Below are 14,976 nucleotides of genomic sequence, written 5' to 3' on the forward strand. Positions count from 1 at the left end.
GGAAGTAGTTTCCAGATTAGAGAAAACACAAACATCCATCGGTGTAATTGAAGACAATCTTACATTTATAAATATATACATTATGCAGAATAATGAAATCCAATGTTTGACTTATCAAATGGGAAAATCAAGTATATCGCTAACTTTTCTTTTAGGAAAACCTGGCATGTGGAATGATGGGAGCAGTTTCATGTTAATACTATTTACAAAGTCACACTGCTCTCTTAAACCTCTTCAATGTGCATTTCTAGTCAGAAAAGATGCCAGACGCTTTCAATTTCAGAATCCCAGGATTTTTTTTTCTTTTTTGTGTTTGTTTGATCAATATACAGTATAGACAGTAAATGTTCCAGCTGCGGAGCCTCTGCTCATCCGAGGTGCTGCTGGTTCTGCTCTGCCTGAAAGTTGTGATCCGGACAGACCTTCTGCACCAGCCTGTAGTCCGTGCCGGTGAAGGCGATGAAGATGCATATGACCTTGAAGGGTTTGGCGCAGATCCACGCTGCCTGGGACTGCGTGTTTTCCGAGTAGCAGGTCTGCCCTGGGTCGTACATGCATGGCTTGGTCTTCTTGGACCGGTTGGTTCGCTGGTACTCGATGCGGCAGTTGAGCTCGGTCACCATCATCATGTCCCGCTGATATTTCTGATGCTCAGTAGGAGCGGAGCTGGTGGACGGCGGGGGGATCAGATCTGGGAACAGGACAGAGTTTTTATTGGGGCTGCTGTCGACCGCGCCGTCCAGAACCTCCCATCCCACCGCTTTGGATGGCGGGACGATGCTGACGGATATGTTCCCCAGACGGGAAGAGTTGTGCCGGAAGTAGACGCTGAACGTCCCATTGATGTGGTCCACAATTTTCCCAGTCACCAGGAGGCTGAACTTCATGGTTTTCACGTTGAAGTAGAAATCCCCCCAGCCCAGGATCTTCTTGGCCTTTGTGGAGGTTTTGGCAGGAGGCTTGGATTTGGGAGGAGCGCCGTACAGATACTGGTCTGGAGCTTGTGAAAAGTTCTGTGGCCAGCCGTAGGGGCTCAGTGCGCCGTATGTATGGGTTTTGTGTTTTGTGGAGATGATTTGTAAATCTTTGGATACATGTTTAACCTTCAGTGCTGCTCCCTCAGGTTTTTCTCCTGCTCCTGCGGCCCTCCATTGTTTGCTCTTTAGACTTAGAGGACCAGATGACTCCTGTACCTGCAGAAAAAATATATTAGATGGATCATTTATTCAACAAGTTGACTGACCCTATCAGAAAGCTGTAGCTGAAACAGTTCATGTTTAAGTTGAGCTTTTCCACGTTTTGCCATGAAACTTCACTGGAATTCATTTGGATTCCGTGTAATTTGTCAATACAAAATAGTGCATTAAGGTGAAGTGGAAACATGGTTTGGGTGTGTATCATGCATGTACAGTAAAATGTACAGTAATACCTGATCATTTAGAATATCACAGAGAAGTAACTCAATTCACTAAGTATACAGATTCATTATTTATGTTTTTAAGCCTTATTTCTGTTAACTGTGATGATTTTCACCAAACAACTCATGAAAATATGGCATTTAAGATTTAAATTTTACATCAAAAAAACAAAATTATGTATGTTTTTTATACATGACAAACATGCTTAATACTTATATAAGCGTTATTCATTTAAAGGCACTGTTAATTTGACATATGTGCCTCAGTGGAAAGCATAACTATTTTATCCAGGCATATGCTACATGCTTGCTGCACTTTGGTGCATGAACTGAAATCAAATTAAATAGATTTCAACTCATTATCCATAATAAACTACCTTGAAATAATATGAAAATGATTCAATACAGACTTACCCATCGGGGGTGACCACAAGAGAAGAAGGACAATTTCACTGTAAGTACACTAAACGCTGTCAAATAATCGATTCAAATAATGATTCCTCTGCCTTTCACTCTCCTCTGAAACTGCCGCTGATCAATAAGTTATTTCCTTCAGGCAAACTGCCATTAACAAATTATAATCTGTTTTCAGTCGTCCTTCAGCTCGGCCCCTGTGGAAACTGTCAGTCATCCTTTCTGTGCAACCTTGATGATTGGCTACATCTAGTCATTTATTCATTTGTTTGAGAAGGACCTTTTTAAAACCAAATAAATAACTAAATAAGAACGATGAAACTACTTCAGCATATCTTTAGTCAGAAGCGACGCAATTTGTTGAAGAGGCCCTTCTCTCCTCTTCATCTTCCTCTCAATCATTCAGTCTTATGTCCTAACATGTTCATGAATGCTACACTTGGAATCATTAGGGGACTAAATATAGCTTTGCTGTGTTAAATTTCCCCATCTCTACTTTTTGAGGTTTATTAGTAGATCCTGTTTAGATCACAAACTCTTTTCTTATTTTCCCACCAAGGAGAAGAAGAATTTGCTTACACAGGAAAAAGCATATTTCTAAACTCATCTCTTTGCAGGTGTGTATGTCTGAGAATAGCAGGAGCTTCACATGTCAGAAGCTATGTTTATCAAATTAATGTCAATGACTAGTTGACAAACAATAACAAAACAATCTGAGGCGGAGGCAGGGTGAGAATTCAGATCACCATGTTCTTCCAAACCATAAACGTAATTTTGTTCCATGTCACCTGTTATTTAAAACACGTGTGCCATGTAAAGGTCGCGGCCCTGTTTCCGGAAAGCTGCGTTTACTTCAGGGACGCTCAGAGAGCGCTGGACTAAAACCAGTCTTGAATAACACAGCAACACAGAGAAGTAGTTTTGTGATCTTCTGTTTTCATGAGAAACAAACATGTAGTGCTTTTTTATTGTTATCATTAAACGGCTAAAAATCATTAAACACCGAGCACATCCTGTTTACAAACCAGCTTGGTTTGAACCAGGCAATCTCCGACTTCTGGCTATTTTATAAGAATTTTACATGAAGAGTAGGAATTCAGATTTTGTTTCATCCAGTCACCAGCTCAGTGTCAAGATGAAAATCCTACCTCTAGCCACTGTGAGTTGAAACTTTGATTGGATGAAGATCAAAGTCTGCATGTTGACGCTGGCATTTTAACAAATTGAAATTGTCACAGTGAGACACCAGAATTTGTGAGGCCTCACAAATTCTGCTGCTCTGAGTACAAGTGGATCCATTTCCAACAAAATAAAGATGAAGGCAGAAACCTGGTAGACGAATGAGAAACGGGAAGTGTTTTTAAAAATGATTTTATTATGTGAAAATTTCACCCTTAAAGATATAAAAGTGTCCATCTGCATTGACCGCCTGCACTGAAATTGTTCAGAGGGCTGCAAATGGCCACTGAGCCTCACTTTGGACCTGATGTAATTTATTCCACGTTCAGCATGACTGTGTGTTCACAGTAATCTGAATCTTTAGTTTTTTTGCCAGTGAATTTTCTATTCTTGTAGGCCAGAAAAAGTTTAGCTTTTAACAAGACTTCTTATGATTTTCTTTTAAAAATTTAGATTCTTTTTGCCACTCTTCCTAGATGATCCAATTTGATCATTGAACAACCAATATTCATCCTGCAAAAATTCACCCACCTGAGCTCTTCCTTTGTGCAGCTGCTCTACAAACTTTGCATCTACTTCTCTAATTAAAGCTGTCTTTGTTATACTTTCTGGTGGATGGCAAGTTGCACAACACTGAACAGTGAGATGATCAAAACTTGGAATATTTCTGGTCAATCACATAAACTCATTAAAATCAAATACATTCAAGCTAACGGGATATATATACTTTCGCAATGTGATGCATGTCTGGTATTTAACAAGCGGTGCAGAAGGTTCTGCTCAGCTTGTTTACATTGAAACAAAGAAGGGAAAAAGTAAAAAAAAAACGGACAAAAGCTTTTGGCTCTTTGCGCCTCTACTTCTGCACCTGAGTGTGCTCCGGCTGTGCCTATTGCTGCAAACCTCGCCTAATTGGAGCTCACAATGTGACAGCCGTGTCACCAGCTCAGTGTCAAGATGCCAGCACAATGACTGCGACTGAGAAATGGTGGAGAGGAGAGGATGCAAGCAAGGAAGCACCAGCAAAGGTAAAAAAAAATAAATAAATGCCACTGAATTAAATTGCTAAAGAAGAAAAAGATTATGGGCTGAAGGCTTTGTTTTATCTAAGGATGGGGAGAATATTCTTGCCACTGGGGGGACAATCCTTAATGTGACAGTTTTATAAAAGTAAAGAAAACATAAAAACAACAGCCCTCAAACTCTGAGGAGATTAAACTCTTTCAAAACCAGGAGACCCTCTGAAGTCATTTGCTTCAACTTTTACAGCTCAAAATGACACCGCTTTGAGCTTTCTTTCTTTTTTCTTTTTTTTTTTTTGCTTAGCAAGTTCGTCGGCAAAGTTAGGCGTTTTAAATGATCTGTTTGGGCAGAAAAATAAATTCAGGAGTGCATAATAAATTACAGCTGCACCTGGAAGAAAATCACAAACAAGAGAGCAGGAGCTGTGCTGCTTCACAGAATAATGACTCGTGTCCTATGTGACAAAAATATGTTTATGTTTTTGCATCATTTTGAATTTTGTAACCAAAAAAAAAAAGAAATAAAACAAAGGATTGCCACAAAATCTGAAAGTTAAATGCTTTTAATAAAGCAAATTAAATATAAAATTTGGCAGGCTGACCAGGTTTCTGAATCTCTAATCAATACATGCCAAGTTGTATAAATACATATATAATAAAGAGATCATAAAGGGTTTGATTTCAGCTCTCAGCACAAAAACAATCCCTAATGAGAGAGAGAGAGAAAAATAAAAAAATCTATGGAAATGAATTCATTTTTTGGAGGCAAGAAGATGAGGAAACACATTTGCTGGCAAGAGATGATTTATGACCTCCTGCTTGTTTCCCCAACGAGAAGAACTTCAAATTTGAGTTGCACTGCAAACAACAGCACTTTGAGTAAATAACGAGCTCAGCCTCAGCTGCAGAGTGGACTCACCGTGCCGGGAAGGAGCCACAGACAGGTGATGGCAAAGTTCAAACAAAGAGTCCTCATTCTGCAGCTGCAGCAGAGATTGTCCGTCCACAGAGCCGCGGCGCGTCTGTCTGACTGATTCCCTGAATTAAAGCCTGCACTCTCACTTCCTGGCTGGAGGAGACTCTAGAAATCCTCCAGATTTGAAGTGAACCCGCTTCAGCTCTCCTCCTCTCCAGCGCTGTGCCTCTTTCTCTCTCACTCCTCTTCAGCACACACACACACACACACGCACACACACACACACACGCACACCCACACACGCACACACACACGCACACACACACCCACACACACGCACACACGCACACACACACACACACACACACGCACACCCACACACACGCACACACACACACACACACACACACATACACACCCTTGCACACACACACACGTGCATACGCACACACACGCATGCATGCAAGTCAAACTCAACAAAAAAAAATATTTTCCCAAAAGAAAAGCAGTGCCTAAGCAACATTTTACCCAGTAAGTATAAACCTACTGCCGAGTGGTTCAGCACACACACACACACACACACACACACACACACACACACACACACACACACACACACACACACACACACACACACACACACACATACACGCACACACACACACACACACCCACCCGCACACACGCACACACACACACACACACACACACGCACACACACACACACACCCACCCGCACACACGCACACACCACACACACACACACCACACACACACACACACACACACCACACACACACACACACACACACACACACACCCTTCACCTGCCTCCATTCTCATTTTCAGCACCTGGCCGGCCCTCATTATGACTCATCAACCCGAGGAAAGGCTCTCTGAGGCAGGCACAGTTTGACAGCCGTCCCTGCTGTCCCCACGTACTTTAGCCGCAGGGAGGCTGACAAAATGACAAGGGCTTTCTTCAGGAAAAAAATAAAATATATATATACATATGCTGACAACTGGTGAGCGTCACTCCTTCAGTTTTTCGCTGGAAATTCAAGCCAACAGATCGCCCACCAGTACTAACCGAACCGAGGTCCTAAATAAAGATCCATAATAAACGTGTGTGATAACGCTAAATAGCTCAACGTTTTCTGGCCAGTTTGACACTTTTCATGTACCCTCCTCATGAGTATGTTCAGCTCAGCTTTTTCACAATTTGGCCAATTTTATATATATATATATATATATATATAGTTATTTATTATAACTATATATATATATATATATATATATATATATATATATATATATATATATATATATATATATATATATATATATATATATATATATATAGTTATTTATTATAACTATATATAATATAGTTATAATAACAGGGCTAAACAGAATTAGCCCTGTTTAATACAGTTTTAATACATATTAAAACTGTATTTATTTTTACAGCATAACTTTGCCTAAGCAATGTCACATTAGATGAATGGAGTCTATGGACTTTTCACATTTTTAGATGAATTGGATTCAGTTCTGTACTTTGACTGGACCGTCTTTCCACATGAAAATGCGCTGATCTAAATCCTTCCAGTATAACTCTGGCTATTTGTTTAGGTACTGTTGCCCTGCTAGAAGATGAATCAGCCTGATTTGCAGGATTGCTCCGTCTTTAACCCTCATTCTTATTCAATCAACTCTGACCAGCTGTCCTTGTGGTATCAGGGTCAGTGGGATAAACTTCCCTTTTCCACTTTTCATTTCCAGAACTTCAAAAGAAGTTTCTTCCACTGTGCTGCTGTGTTGGTCTGTCAACTAAAATCTATTTTTTATGAAAGTTTTTTTTAAATGACTCAACTTGCAGTTTGAAAATTATATGTCTAATGATTTATCCAGTATGTCACAAATAGTCTTTATAATACTTTTTCACATTTTCACTATGAAAATATGAAATATATAAATATATATATATACATTTCCGCAACGTACTTGGGTCTACAGAATCGCTTGCGCATGCGTGCCAGTGTATGCAGGTGTTCACGATGTTCTTAAATCTTTTAACACCACGGCGCGTCCAGTAGAAATAACCAAACTTTCATTTTGCTCAGAATAAGAGTGAAGAGAATGAACGTCACGTCACTCTTTACCCACAATGCAAAGCGCATTGCACGATTATTTACGTAGTTCTATTTCAGTTTATACATTGCCTGGAATTTAATTTTTACTATTTTCAACAGAACGATCAAAACGGAGAAAGTGTGTGTGAATACCTTCGCAGTGTTTACATTTGCTCAAGTTGTTTTAGGAAAACCGTCGATGAAAAGTGAGTGTGAAAGAATGACCTCTGGTTTCGGCGCCTCTGCTCGTCATGCACTCTTGTTTCTCTTCAGATCGTATAAATCTTTCGCCTTTTACTAAAGATTTCCGTGGAGAGGAACAATAAGAGTTTGTCCGAATTTTTTGATGCCCTGCTAAAGTGGGGCACTCTTTCTCTGTAACAAGGAAACTTTAGAAACAAACTTGAAAACGTTTCACATGACCGTTCACGGGTTTGGTCGCTATTGGTCGACCCACATTGAGTTATCTCTGATTCCAATGAGAGATATTGTGTTGTAAAGACTACAAGTGGCCGCTAGATGTCACAGGTTCACTGGTTTTCTGTGGTGAGTTACCGAAAACAATTTTTTGGGAAATCTCAGTTTCAAGAGTAACTTAAAAACATAATTTAAAGACATATAGCGGTCAAGACGTGCATTTGCTTTCAAACAGATGTACAATTAATCAGAAAAACAGGACACAAAATTGCAAAACTTCTACTGTAGTATTTTTATTTGACATGCAAAGCTTTTTAAAGTCAGCTAAGGGAAAATGTAGAGTCATTAGGATTTACAGCTACATAAGTTACAACACAGTATTTGAATTGTATTGGGAAAAATATAGAGGGTTTTACTAAATTAGCCCTGTTTAATTAAAAAAAATTCTAGTCTTAATCTGGTATGTCTTTCACAATTCAACTGGAAACAAATGAATGACTGAAAAATATACAAATTAAAAACATTATGTTGCACCCCTTGAACGTTTGATTCAAAATCAGCATTTAGTTTTCTTTGCAATAAGTCGATCAGTAAAGCACCTATCGACTTGGTGATATTTACACATTAAATCTCTTCTCATCTCCACTGCGTGGGCACATTGACTGGTTTACGGTAATGTAGCTCCAAGCTCAGCAAGTTTCAATGAACTGAACCAGCACTGCATTTTCAGTTACTACCGTTCAATAGCTACAGTAGCTCAGCTGTTGGATCTGACTGAATTAAGTGTCTTGACCTCGTCCGAAGTACATCGATAAGCTTCCAGAGTTTAGATTAGGACGCACAAAACTTCAGGAATCCCTCAGGAAAGTTCCTCTGGGAATCACGTTCACTCGAAACTTTAAACTCCAAAATAAACAATGAAGCGTTAAGGTCATTTTAGTTTTGTCCCAAACTTGCTTTGGCAAATGAGTTTTTATGTTCCTAAGATCTGAAAAGTGCATTCTTCGATAATCAGTAACAAGTGAACACATTTGAGCACCACTTGTTACTTTTTCAACCTTCTACCGGTTGTCCATACACACACCTTCATCTCCTACGTTATTTATTGAAAACTACAACGGTGCTTTGCTTTGTTTCCACGTTACCACTGGCGCACCAAAGCCTTGAAATAAAATATTTAAATAGAGACTTGGTGATCCTCAAATACTGCTCTTTGCTGGAGTTTCCTGATGAAAAATTATTATTATTTTTTTTACATCTCTTACCATTCTTTCTCCGTGTGACATAGAACATAGGTTTAACGAACCCACCAATTGTAGCTCTTTTATAGTAACCTTGTTCTGTGGTAACCTTATTTTTAGGGGAACAAATGATGGGGATAAGATTCCAGCCAGAATAGGAATTTTTAAGTGGCGAGCTAATTACCCCTTTTGACCTGGACATGGATAAAATATTCTTATGGTAAATATTATGCTTTATTCCTATCCTGCAGTGTAGAAAATAAAAACTCTCTTGATTTTCCCATTTTGAAGAAATGTAGCACTTTATAATAACAGCCAAAAGAAAGAGAAAGTCATGAATAAATAATAATAATTAAAAAAAAACATAATAAATTTATTCAAAATAAAATTAATGTTTTCCTTAAATAATTCAATGTGAGATTATGTTAACTCAAACAAAAAAATATTTCTTTTAAGTCTTATGAAACACCTTTATCACATACTGTATCTTCTACATACTGTAGAAGATACAGCATGTGCAACTGCACAACCCTGTATAGAACATGAAATATGTCGACATGTTTTTAGATTTAACTCAGAGTTGGTGCCTATTAAATGTATCTAAGGGGAAAAAAAAAATTTTTAATCTCATAGACAATCATTAACTGGCAATCTGCATTTGCTTCTTCATCTCTAGATGGAAGCTAGTTCCATTTTTCTACTTGTTATTTAGACCTGAGCTCACAAAATATCAGCAGGCAATGCTTAGTTTAAAGTGTGCTAACCTTAACTCAACAGTCTAAAACGCTGACAAAGAAAATAACAAAAGCTTTCTCAAATGATCAGCATGTCAACAACAGAAATAGATCACAGCAATCACAATAAAAGAAAACTGATTTTCTTTTGTAGATCTATGTTTTTTTCTTGCATATTGTTGCACTTTATGTGAATGTGATCTCCTGAAGAAGATCTGCAGGGAAGTAGCCCAGCTTGCGTCCAGTGCTGACCTTCAGGTAGCCCGCTTTCTCATCTCCTTTCTTCACTACAATCTGAAAGACAATTGTCTTGTTTTATCGTTTTTGCATCTTTCTTTATATTTTAAAGGTGCGTCACATTGTTAGAGTGTGCATGTGCTAGATTCTGGAAACTCACCTGGTCTTTCTTGAGGGTAATTTGTCCCATTTCTCTGTTGCCCACAAAGGAGCGGGTCACCTTGTAAACCCTTTCTGACGCGCGCACTTTGATGAGGTAGTCGGCAGGGAAGTAGCCGGTCTTCTCCCCCATCTTCCCCTGATAACATAAAGAAGAGTGTCAGAATTGATCTTGAAGGCTGCACAGTGTTATAAATCTATGTAATGAATGAAACCCACCCTCCACCACTCTTCATTGGAATCGTCCAGAACTATGATCCGATCACCAGGGCTGATCGAGTCAAAATGGAGTTTTGAGCAATTAGGGTTGATTTATCAAATTCCGCCAATGGAAAACATGTCATTACTTATAAAGTGAACACGCCGAGACTCATTTAGATCTGTCAAACATACTGAAAGTCGAGGTCGTCTTTCTCGATGGCTTTGAAGCGGTAGAGAGCCAGGTAGTAGTGAGACCCGGTGAAGGTGCCTTTAGCCTGTTGACATAAAGCACGGACCATTCAGCAGGAGAGAAACGATGAAATCATTTACCTCCATTTGCAGTTTAAAGAACATGAAGTTTGCTCTCACCTTGTCATCCGCTTTGTCTCCACCTTTTTCTTTTTTATCTTCAGGCTTCCCTGCATGAGCACCAGAAACAGTAACTCAGAAACAGGGACTAATTTTTCTTTTTTTCTGTGTGTCTCAGCACTTTACCAAACTAATCTATTTGTAATTGTTTGAACAAGTTATTATTTATGTCTTCTAAATGATCTGTGGTTTTCACTATCTAGGGTAACATCACAATTTTAGTTTGACCTTCTCCTCCCTCTTCGTTTTCTTTGGGTTGTTGGTTTTCTTCTTCCTCCTCTTCCATCATCATCATCATCTGGATGACACAGTATGTGAAACTCAGCATGGTAAACCAAAATGATCATTTATTGATGTTTCAAATTTATGTTTGAATCACTTAAACGTTAGCGCACCATTAACATCTTTAACAGTGCACTGCTCTTGTTCTTTTTTATTACTCACATTCTTCTTGTCGTTTTCATTCTTTTTGCGCTCCTTGTTGGCCATGATGACGCCAACCCTCAAGGTATCAAAGACGGGGTCGTTCCGGTTCGGGTTGTCTGGTATCAGCGCATTATTTTAAACCAAGTTATGATGGTAGTCATGTCACCAATCAGTTTGCAGTGTGAGGGTTCCTTTACCGAGTCTAGAAAATGTATCATCGTAGTAAAGAACAAGTGCAAGTTAAGCTTTGAAGGACTCACTTGGGTCTGGTTGGTCACTGCTGTACAGAGGGGAGCTGTAGGCCCGTCTGAAGCCTGGTGGCTGCAGAGAATCACAATACTTGATTTTTTTTTACACAACTCTGTCTTTAATGGTGCAAAGAAATTGGATATTTGGATGACTTGTATAGTGAAGAAAAACCCACAATTTTTCCAAAGCACCTCTGGAACTCGACGTAGTGTTGACACGAATGATGGATGTTGGTCTTGCAGTTCTTGCACCTCAGACAGAATTTGTTGTTCACTAGGTGATGTGCAAAGGAATATCAGTGAGACGAACCTGACACCATGTGGTTGTAGCAGTGGTTCAGGTGCAGAATGTATTATGAGTTTGCTTCCTGCATAATACATACAAACAATCATGCGAGCACAGACGTCACAGAACTTGGGCTTCTTGCAGTAATGGTCCTTAAACTTGTGGGGTTTGTCATTGATCCGAATAACAGGCTCTGGAGGAGGCTCCGGTTCCTTCTCCTCCACCTCCACCTCCTCCTCATAGATGAAATAGACCTGGAGAAACAAATAAGATCCTGAGGTAAGTTTTTACGTGCCTTATTTCAGGCTGGATTTGGATGTGCAGTGACATTTGGAAAGGTGGCTTAAGTTTTAAAACTCCTCATTTCTGGTTTGGTTATTAGAAGATTTTTTTTCCCTTCAAAGAGACAGAAAAGACACTATGAGTTTGTAATCTTAGTGTTGAAAATGCCGTTGAACTGTTGTCCTGGCTCGAGGTCGGAGCTATTTTAAACACCCTGAGAATGGCCCTGCTAACATTGGCTGGTTATTATGGTGCTACGACTCACAGTGTCTCCATCTTCCCTCACTACGTTGTCAGGAGCTGGAGGATTGTCATGAATATCCACAGAGTTTTTGTCATCCTCCCTGACACACAGATATTCACAAACACACACACACACACACGCACAAAGGAAAGGAAAGGAAAACACAAAAAAGAGGTTCAGATGGTTCTTATTGGGAAAAGAAAGGTTTGTTCAGGTCGTCAGACAACAAATGCAAATGTCCAACTGCCTGAAGTAGGACATTAATATAAAATATGATTTAGCTATGTGGTATTTTGTCATACACGCAGGCAAAGGGTTACCATTGCAAGCTTGGCTTAATTTTAATGGCCTTTATTCCTTTTCTGAACCAATTTTGATATTTTTATTTGTAAAAAAAAAAATTGTTGAAAAAAATATGCCATCTTCCATCCTTTTTGATAGTTGTGCACTACCTTGTGATGGTCACTCCCAATAAAATACATTGAAGTCTGCGGCTCTAAGGAGGCATGCATGCAAACCTAGCCCTCCGGTAACACTGCTGAAAGTTTGTCCGATGCTACATTCAAGAAATTAATGCATGTAACAAAAATCTTACACAATATGTCTCTTCATGTAAACATGGAGTTGCTTTGTCTGTAATTGTGCAGAAGAAGATAGGAGAACTGAACTGAGTGTTTAGCTTTTGATAATTATGGATATTAAACGGCGTGCAGGAGGAGAAGCGTGCAGGAACTGTACTCACTGATCCATGGTGCAAAGCTGAACTTGTCAATCCACCAAAGTCTAAAAGAAATCAGAACAATTTTATTGTTGCACTACTGGCCGTCCCATTCAGGATGCATGTTGATTATATAAACAACCACAGTTTGATCACATCTTCTAAATGCTGTGCATCTCATGTTTTGCTATGAATGATTATATGTAGACATATATAGTCAATGCATGGAAGAACCCATATGTATAAAAGCAATAGAAAATATGCCCAGGACAGATACTATTATTACTATTTTCATTTTGTTCCTGTTCACCCCATTTCTAATGCTGCCTTCATACTTCGTATAAAAAGCACTACTATATACAACTTAAATGTGTTGAATTAAATATGTCAATTACAGAGGACGATGTGGTGGAAACCAAACGTAAACCCATGAAAAATATCACTTATCTACACATGAACGTGTGATTTTGTTGAATAATATTAAAAACAGTTAATAGGAAAAACCAAAGAAATGCTTTTGCCATAAAGTGAATACTCCACAGAAACTCAAATGCAGAAACAAGCACCAAACTAAAATGCACCGTTTACAGTGTTTATAGCAATCGCTTGAAGCGCACAAAGTGTTTGGGGGCATTGGTCTGCTTAAACTGGACTATTCTTGGTTGGTGAAATTTGATCTCATCTCAACTAAATTTGGAAGTTGCTGGCAGTCAAAAAAGAAGAAGAAAAATTACATTTTGAAATCCAGCACTGGAGAAATACTGCTTCTACGATCATTAGGTGTCAGCCGTACTTTCTCAGAGAAACCAAGGCAAACAAGGCAAAAGATCAGAGCCTCTTTTGGTCTGTAGAGAGATATTTTAATAAAAGAATACAACATTTAAGCTGAAACACTTACCTTCAGTTCAAACTTGTACAGATCAGGCTGAAGTCTTCACCAGCTCGTATTATTAGTTTGGGTTAAGTCTGAGAAAGGAAGCTGACCAAAATCTTTCTTCACTTTTAGGGCCTCAGGATTCAGTGTCTGTCTATAATCCCTCTGATATTTTTTTAATGTTATTTCTTCTCTGATTCTCGGCTCCCTCTGTGACTCAAACTCTCCTAGATTTGGGAAGGTCTTTGTGATGTGTATCCTTGATTTTCTGGGTGTAATTGTATGCACGGCAGGCTGAGCCCCGCTATGTGAAGTTGATGGGTCGGAACAGCTGAGGACCTCAGACTGAGCACCAGCGACGCTGGAAATCAGATACATTCTCTCTGAGTGGCGACATTACGTGCACGCACGCACACACACAGCTCTTTTGTCTTGTACCATTCATTCACAGGCCACAGAAGTACACAAAGAGGCAAGTTGAGGTATTTATAGATAATTATGCTTACAAGCCATGCAGTGGTAAATGATTTGAATGTTCTGTAAGAAAATAAAATAGAAGTAATGCCTAGAGAAATAAGATTTTTTTTGTGAAACAGCTCTATAGGCTCACCACAGCAAAGTAATATGCAATCTTGTCTAAACTATCCCCATCTCTGGATTTCATATTTGCTAATTTCATTTTTTTTTTAATTATTTAATGCACTTCTTTGTCTATTTAATGATGTTTTTACCCAGTTTTTTATTGTGCCCACACAATTCTAAATACAAAAATAAATCTTTATTGCTTGAGGTTTTCTTTGACTTCAGCGTTTCAACTATTAAACCATTATTCAACGCAAATAGGTTGGGAGTCCCACAGTGATTTAAAGACAATTTGCTGTTCTTGAATTTGACCAAAGCTGTCTTAGTGAGTTTAGCTATTCCCACAAGGTTAGTAATTTCATTGCGCTAATTGACAGCAATGAAATGCAAAACCTATTTGTAAAAGCCTCACTGCGGACTAGACCTGAGGGTTAGCCTCAAAGACGGAACGGTTTCTTTTATATGTAGCAATATCTTGCACCTGATCAAATAAATTTGAACTAATAAAATAAATAGTGTTTTTCAACCATCTTTACACTTCTGTGTAATACAAAAAAAAATTATCTAGTTAGATATTCAATTTCTGATAAGATAATATTTTAACGCGGCCAGTTTAGAAGTTTTAACACGCTCTTTAAACACTTTCAAAGTGGGAAAGATTGGCTTCCACTCAAATCTTAATAAGCCAATATAATCTTAGAGCGTTTGACCAAAAAAACAAACAAACAAACAAACAAACAAAAAAACTTACATATGCCAACCCTCAGTGAACAAAGGAAATAGTGAAAAATACACAAGTGGAAGAAATCTCATGTAACACACAAATATTACCCAATAAATCATAGCTTTAGTGTGCTTTCAGAATATTGCATTAAGAA

At 38.7% G+C, this 14,976-nt stretch overlaps 2 protein-coding genes and 1 non-coding gene across 4 annotated transcripts; 1 reads left to right on the top strand and 2 right to left on the bottom strand.

The window, feature by feature from the left end:
• Nucleotides 1–132: 132 nt before the first annotated feature.
• Nucleotides 133–5,075, bottom strand: LOC129372516 (neurexophilin-4-like). The gene is made up of 2 exons (XM_055049904.1): nt 4,952–5,075; nt 133–1,193 (listed from the first exon to the last, which is right to left on the bottom strand). Exons 1-2 carry the CDS (start codon nt 5,006–5,008, stop codon nt 369–371), a joined length of 882 nt encoding a protein of 293 aa, XP_054905879.1. The 5' UTR covers nt 5,009–5,075; the 3' UTR covers nt 133–368.
• A 2,258-nt stretch (nt 5,076–7,333) lies between these two features.
• On the top strand, nt 7,334–7,447 carry LOC129372582 (U5 spliceosomal RNA). The gene has a single exon (XR_008607262.1). It is a non-coding gene; the product is annotated as a U5 spliceosomal RNA (small nuclear RNA).
• Nucleotides 7,448–7,774: 327 nt separating this feature from the next.
• Nucleotides 7,775–13,844, bottom strand: stac3 (SH3 and cysteine rich domain 3). Of its 2 annotated transcripts, none has more exons than XM_055049932.1 (13): nt 13,541–13,844; nt 12,667–12,707; nt 11,946–12,024; nt 11,496–11,652; nt 11,289–11,386; nt 11,125–11,185; nt 10,883–10,980; nt 10,667–10,736; nt 10,439–10,488; nt 10,262–10,344; nt 10,088–10,139; nt 9,870–10,007; nt 7,775–9,766 (listed from the first exon to the last, which is right to left on the bottom strand). In XM_055049932.1, the coding sequence occupies exons 2-13, from the start codon at nt 12,672–12,674 to the stop codon at nt 9,659–9,661; spliced, it is 1,002 nt and encodes a 333-aa protein (XP_054905907.1). In that variant the 5' UTR covers nt 12,675–12,707; nt 13,541–13,844; the 3' UTR covers nt 7,775–9,658. The 2 variants fall into 2 exon arrangements, with proteins under 2 accessions (XP_054905907.1, XP_054905906.1); XM_055049931.1 differs by having other exon boundaries at nt 11,125–11,203.
• Nucleotides 13,845–14,976: the final 1,132 nt, after the last annotated feature.

Source organism: Poeciliopsis prolifica, unplaced genomic scaffold (genome assembly GCF_027474105.1).
Source record: "Poeciliopsis prolifica strain line A6 unplaced genomic scaffold, Auburn_PproV2 SCAFFOLD029, whole genome shotgun sequence".
In the NCBI taxonomy this organism is placed as follows: Eukaryota; Metazoa; Chordata; class Actinopteri; order Cyprinodontiformes; family Poeciliidae; genus Poeciliopsis; species Poeciliopsis prolifica.

Coding starts and splice junctions, on each gene's coding strand:
- LOC129372516 (XM_055049904.1), bottom strand. CDS start 5,008: ATGAGGACTCTTTGTTTGAACTTTGCCATCACCTGTCTGTGGCTCCTT. Junction 1,194..4,951: donor TGTGGCTCCTTCCCGGCACG/GTGAGTCCACTC, acceptor TTTTTTCTGCAG/GTACAGGAGTCATCTGGTCC.
- stac3 (XM_055049931.1), bottom strand. Junction 11,204..11,288: donor AGAGGTGCTTTGGAAAAATT/GTGGGTTTTTCT, acceptor AAAAAAATCAAG/TATTGTGATTCTCTGCAGCC. Junction 10,737..10,882: donor ATGAAAACGACAAGAAGAAT/GTGAGTAATAAA, acceptor TGTGTCATCCAG/ATGATGATGATGATGGAAGA.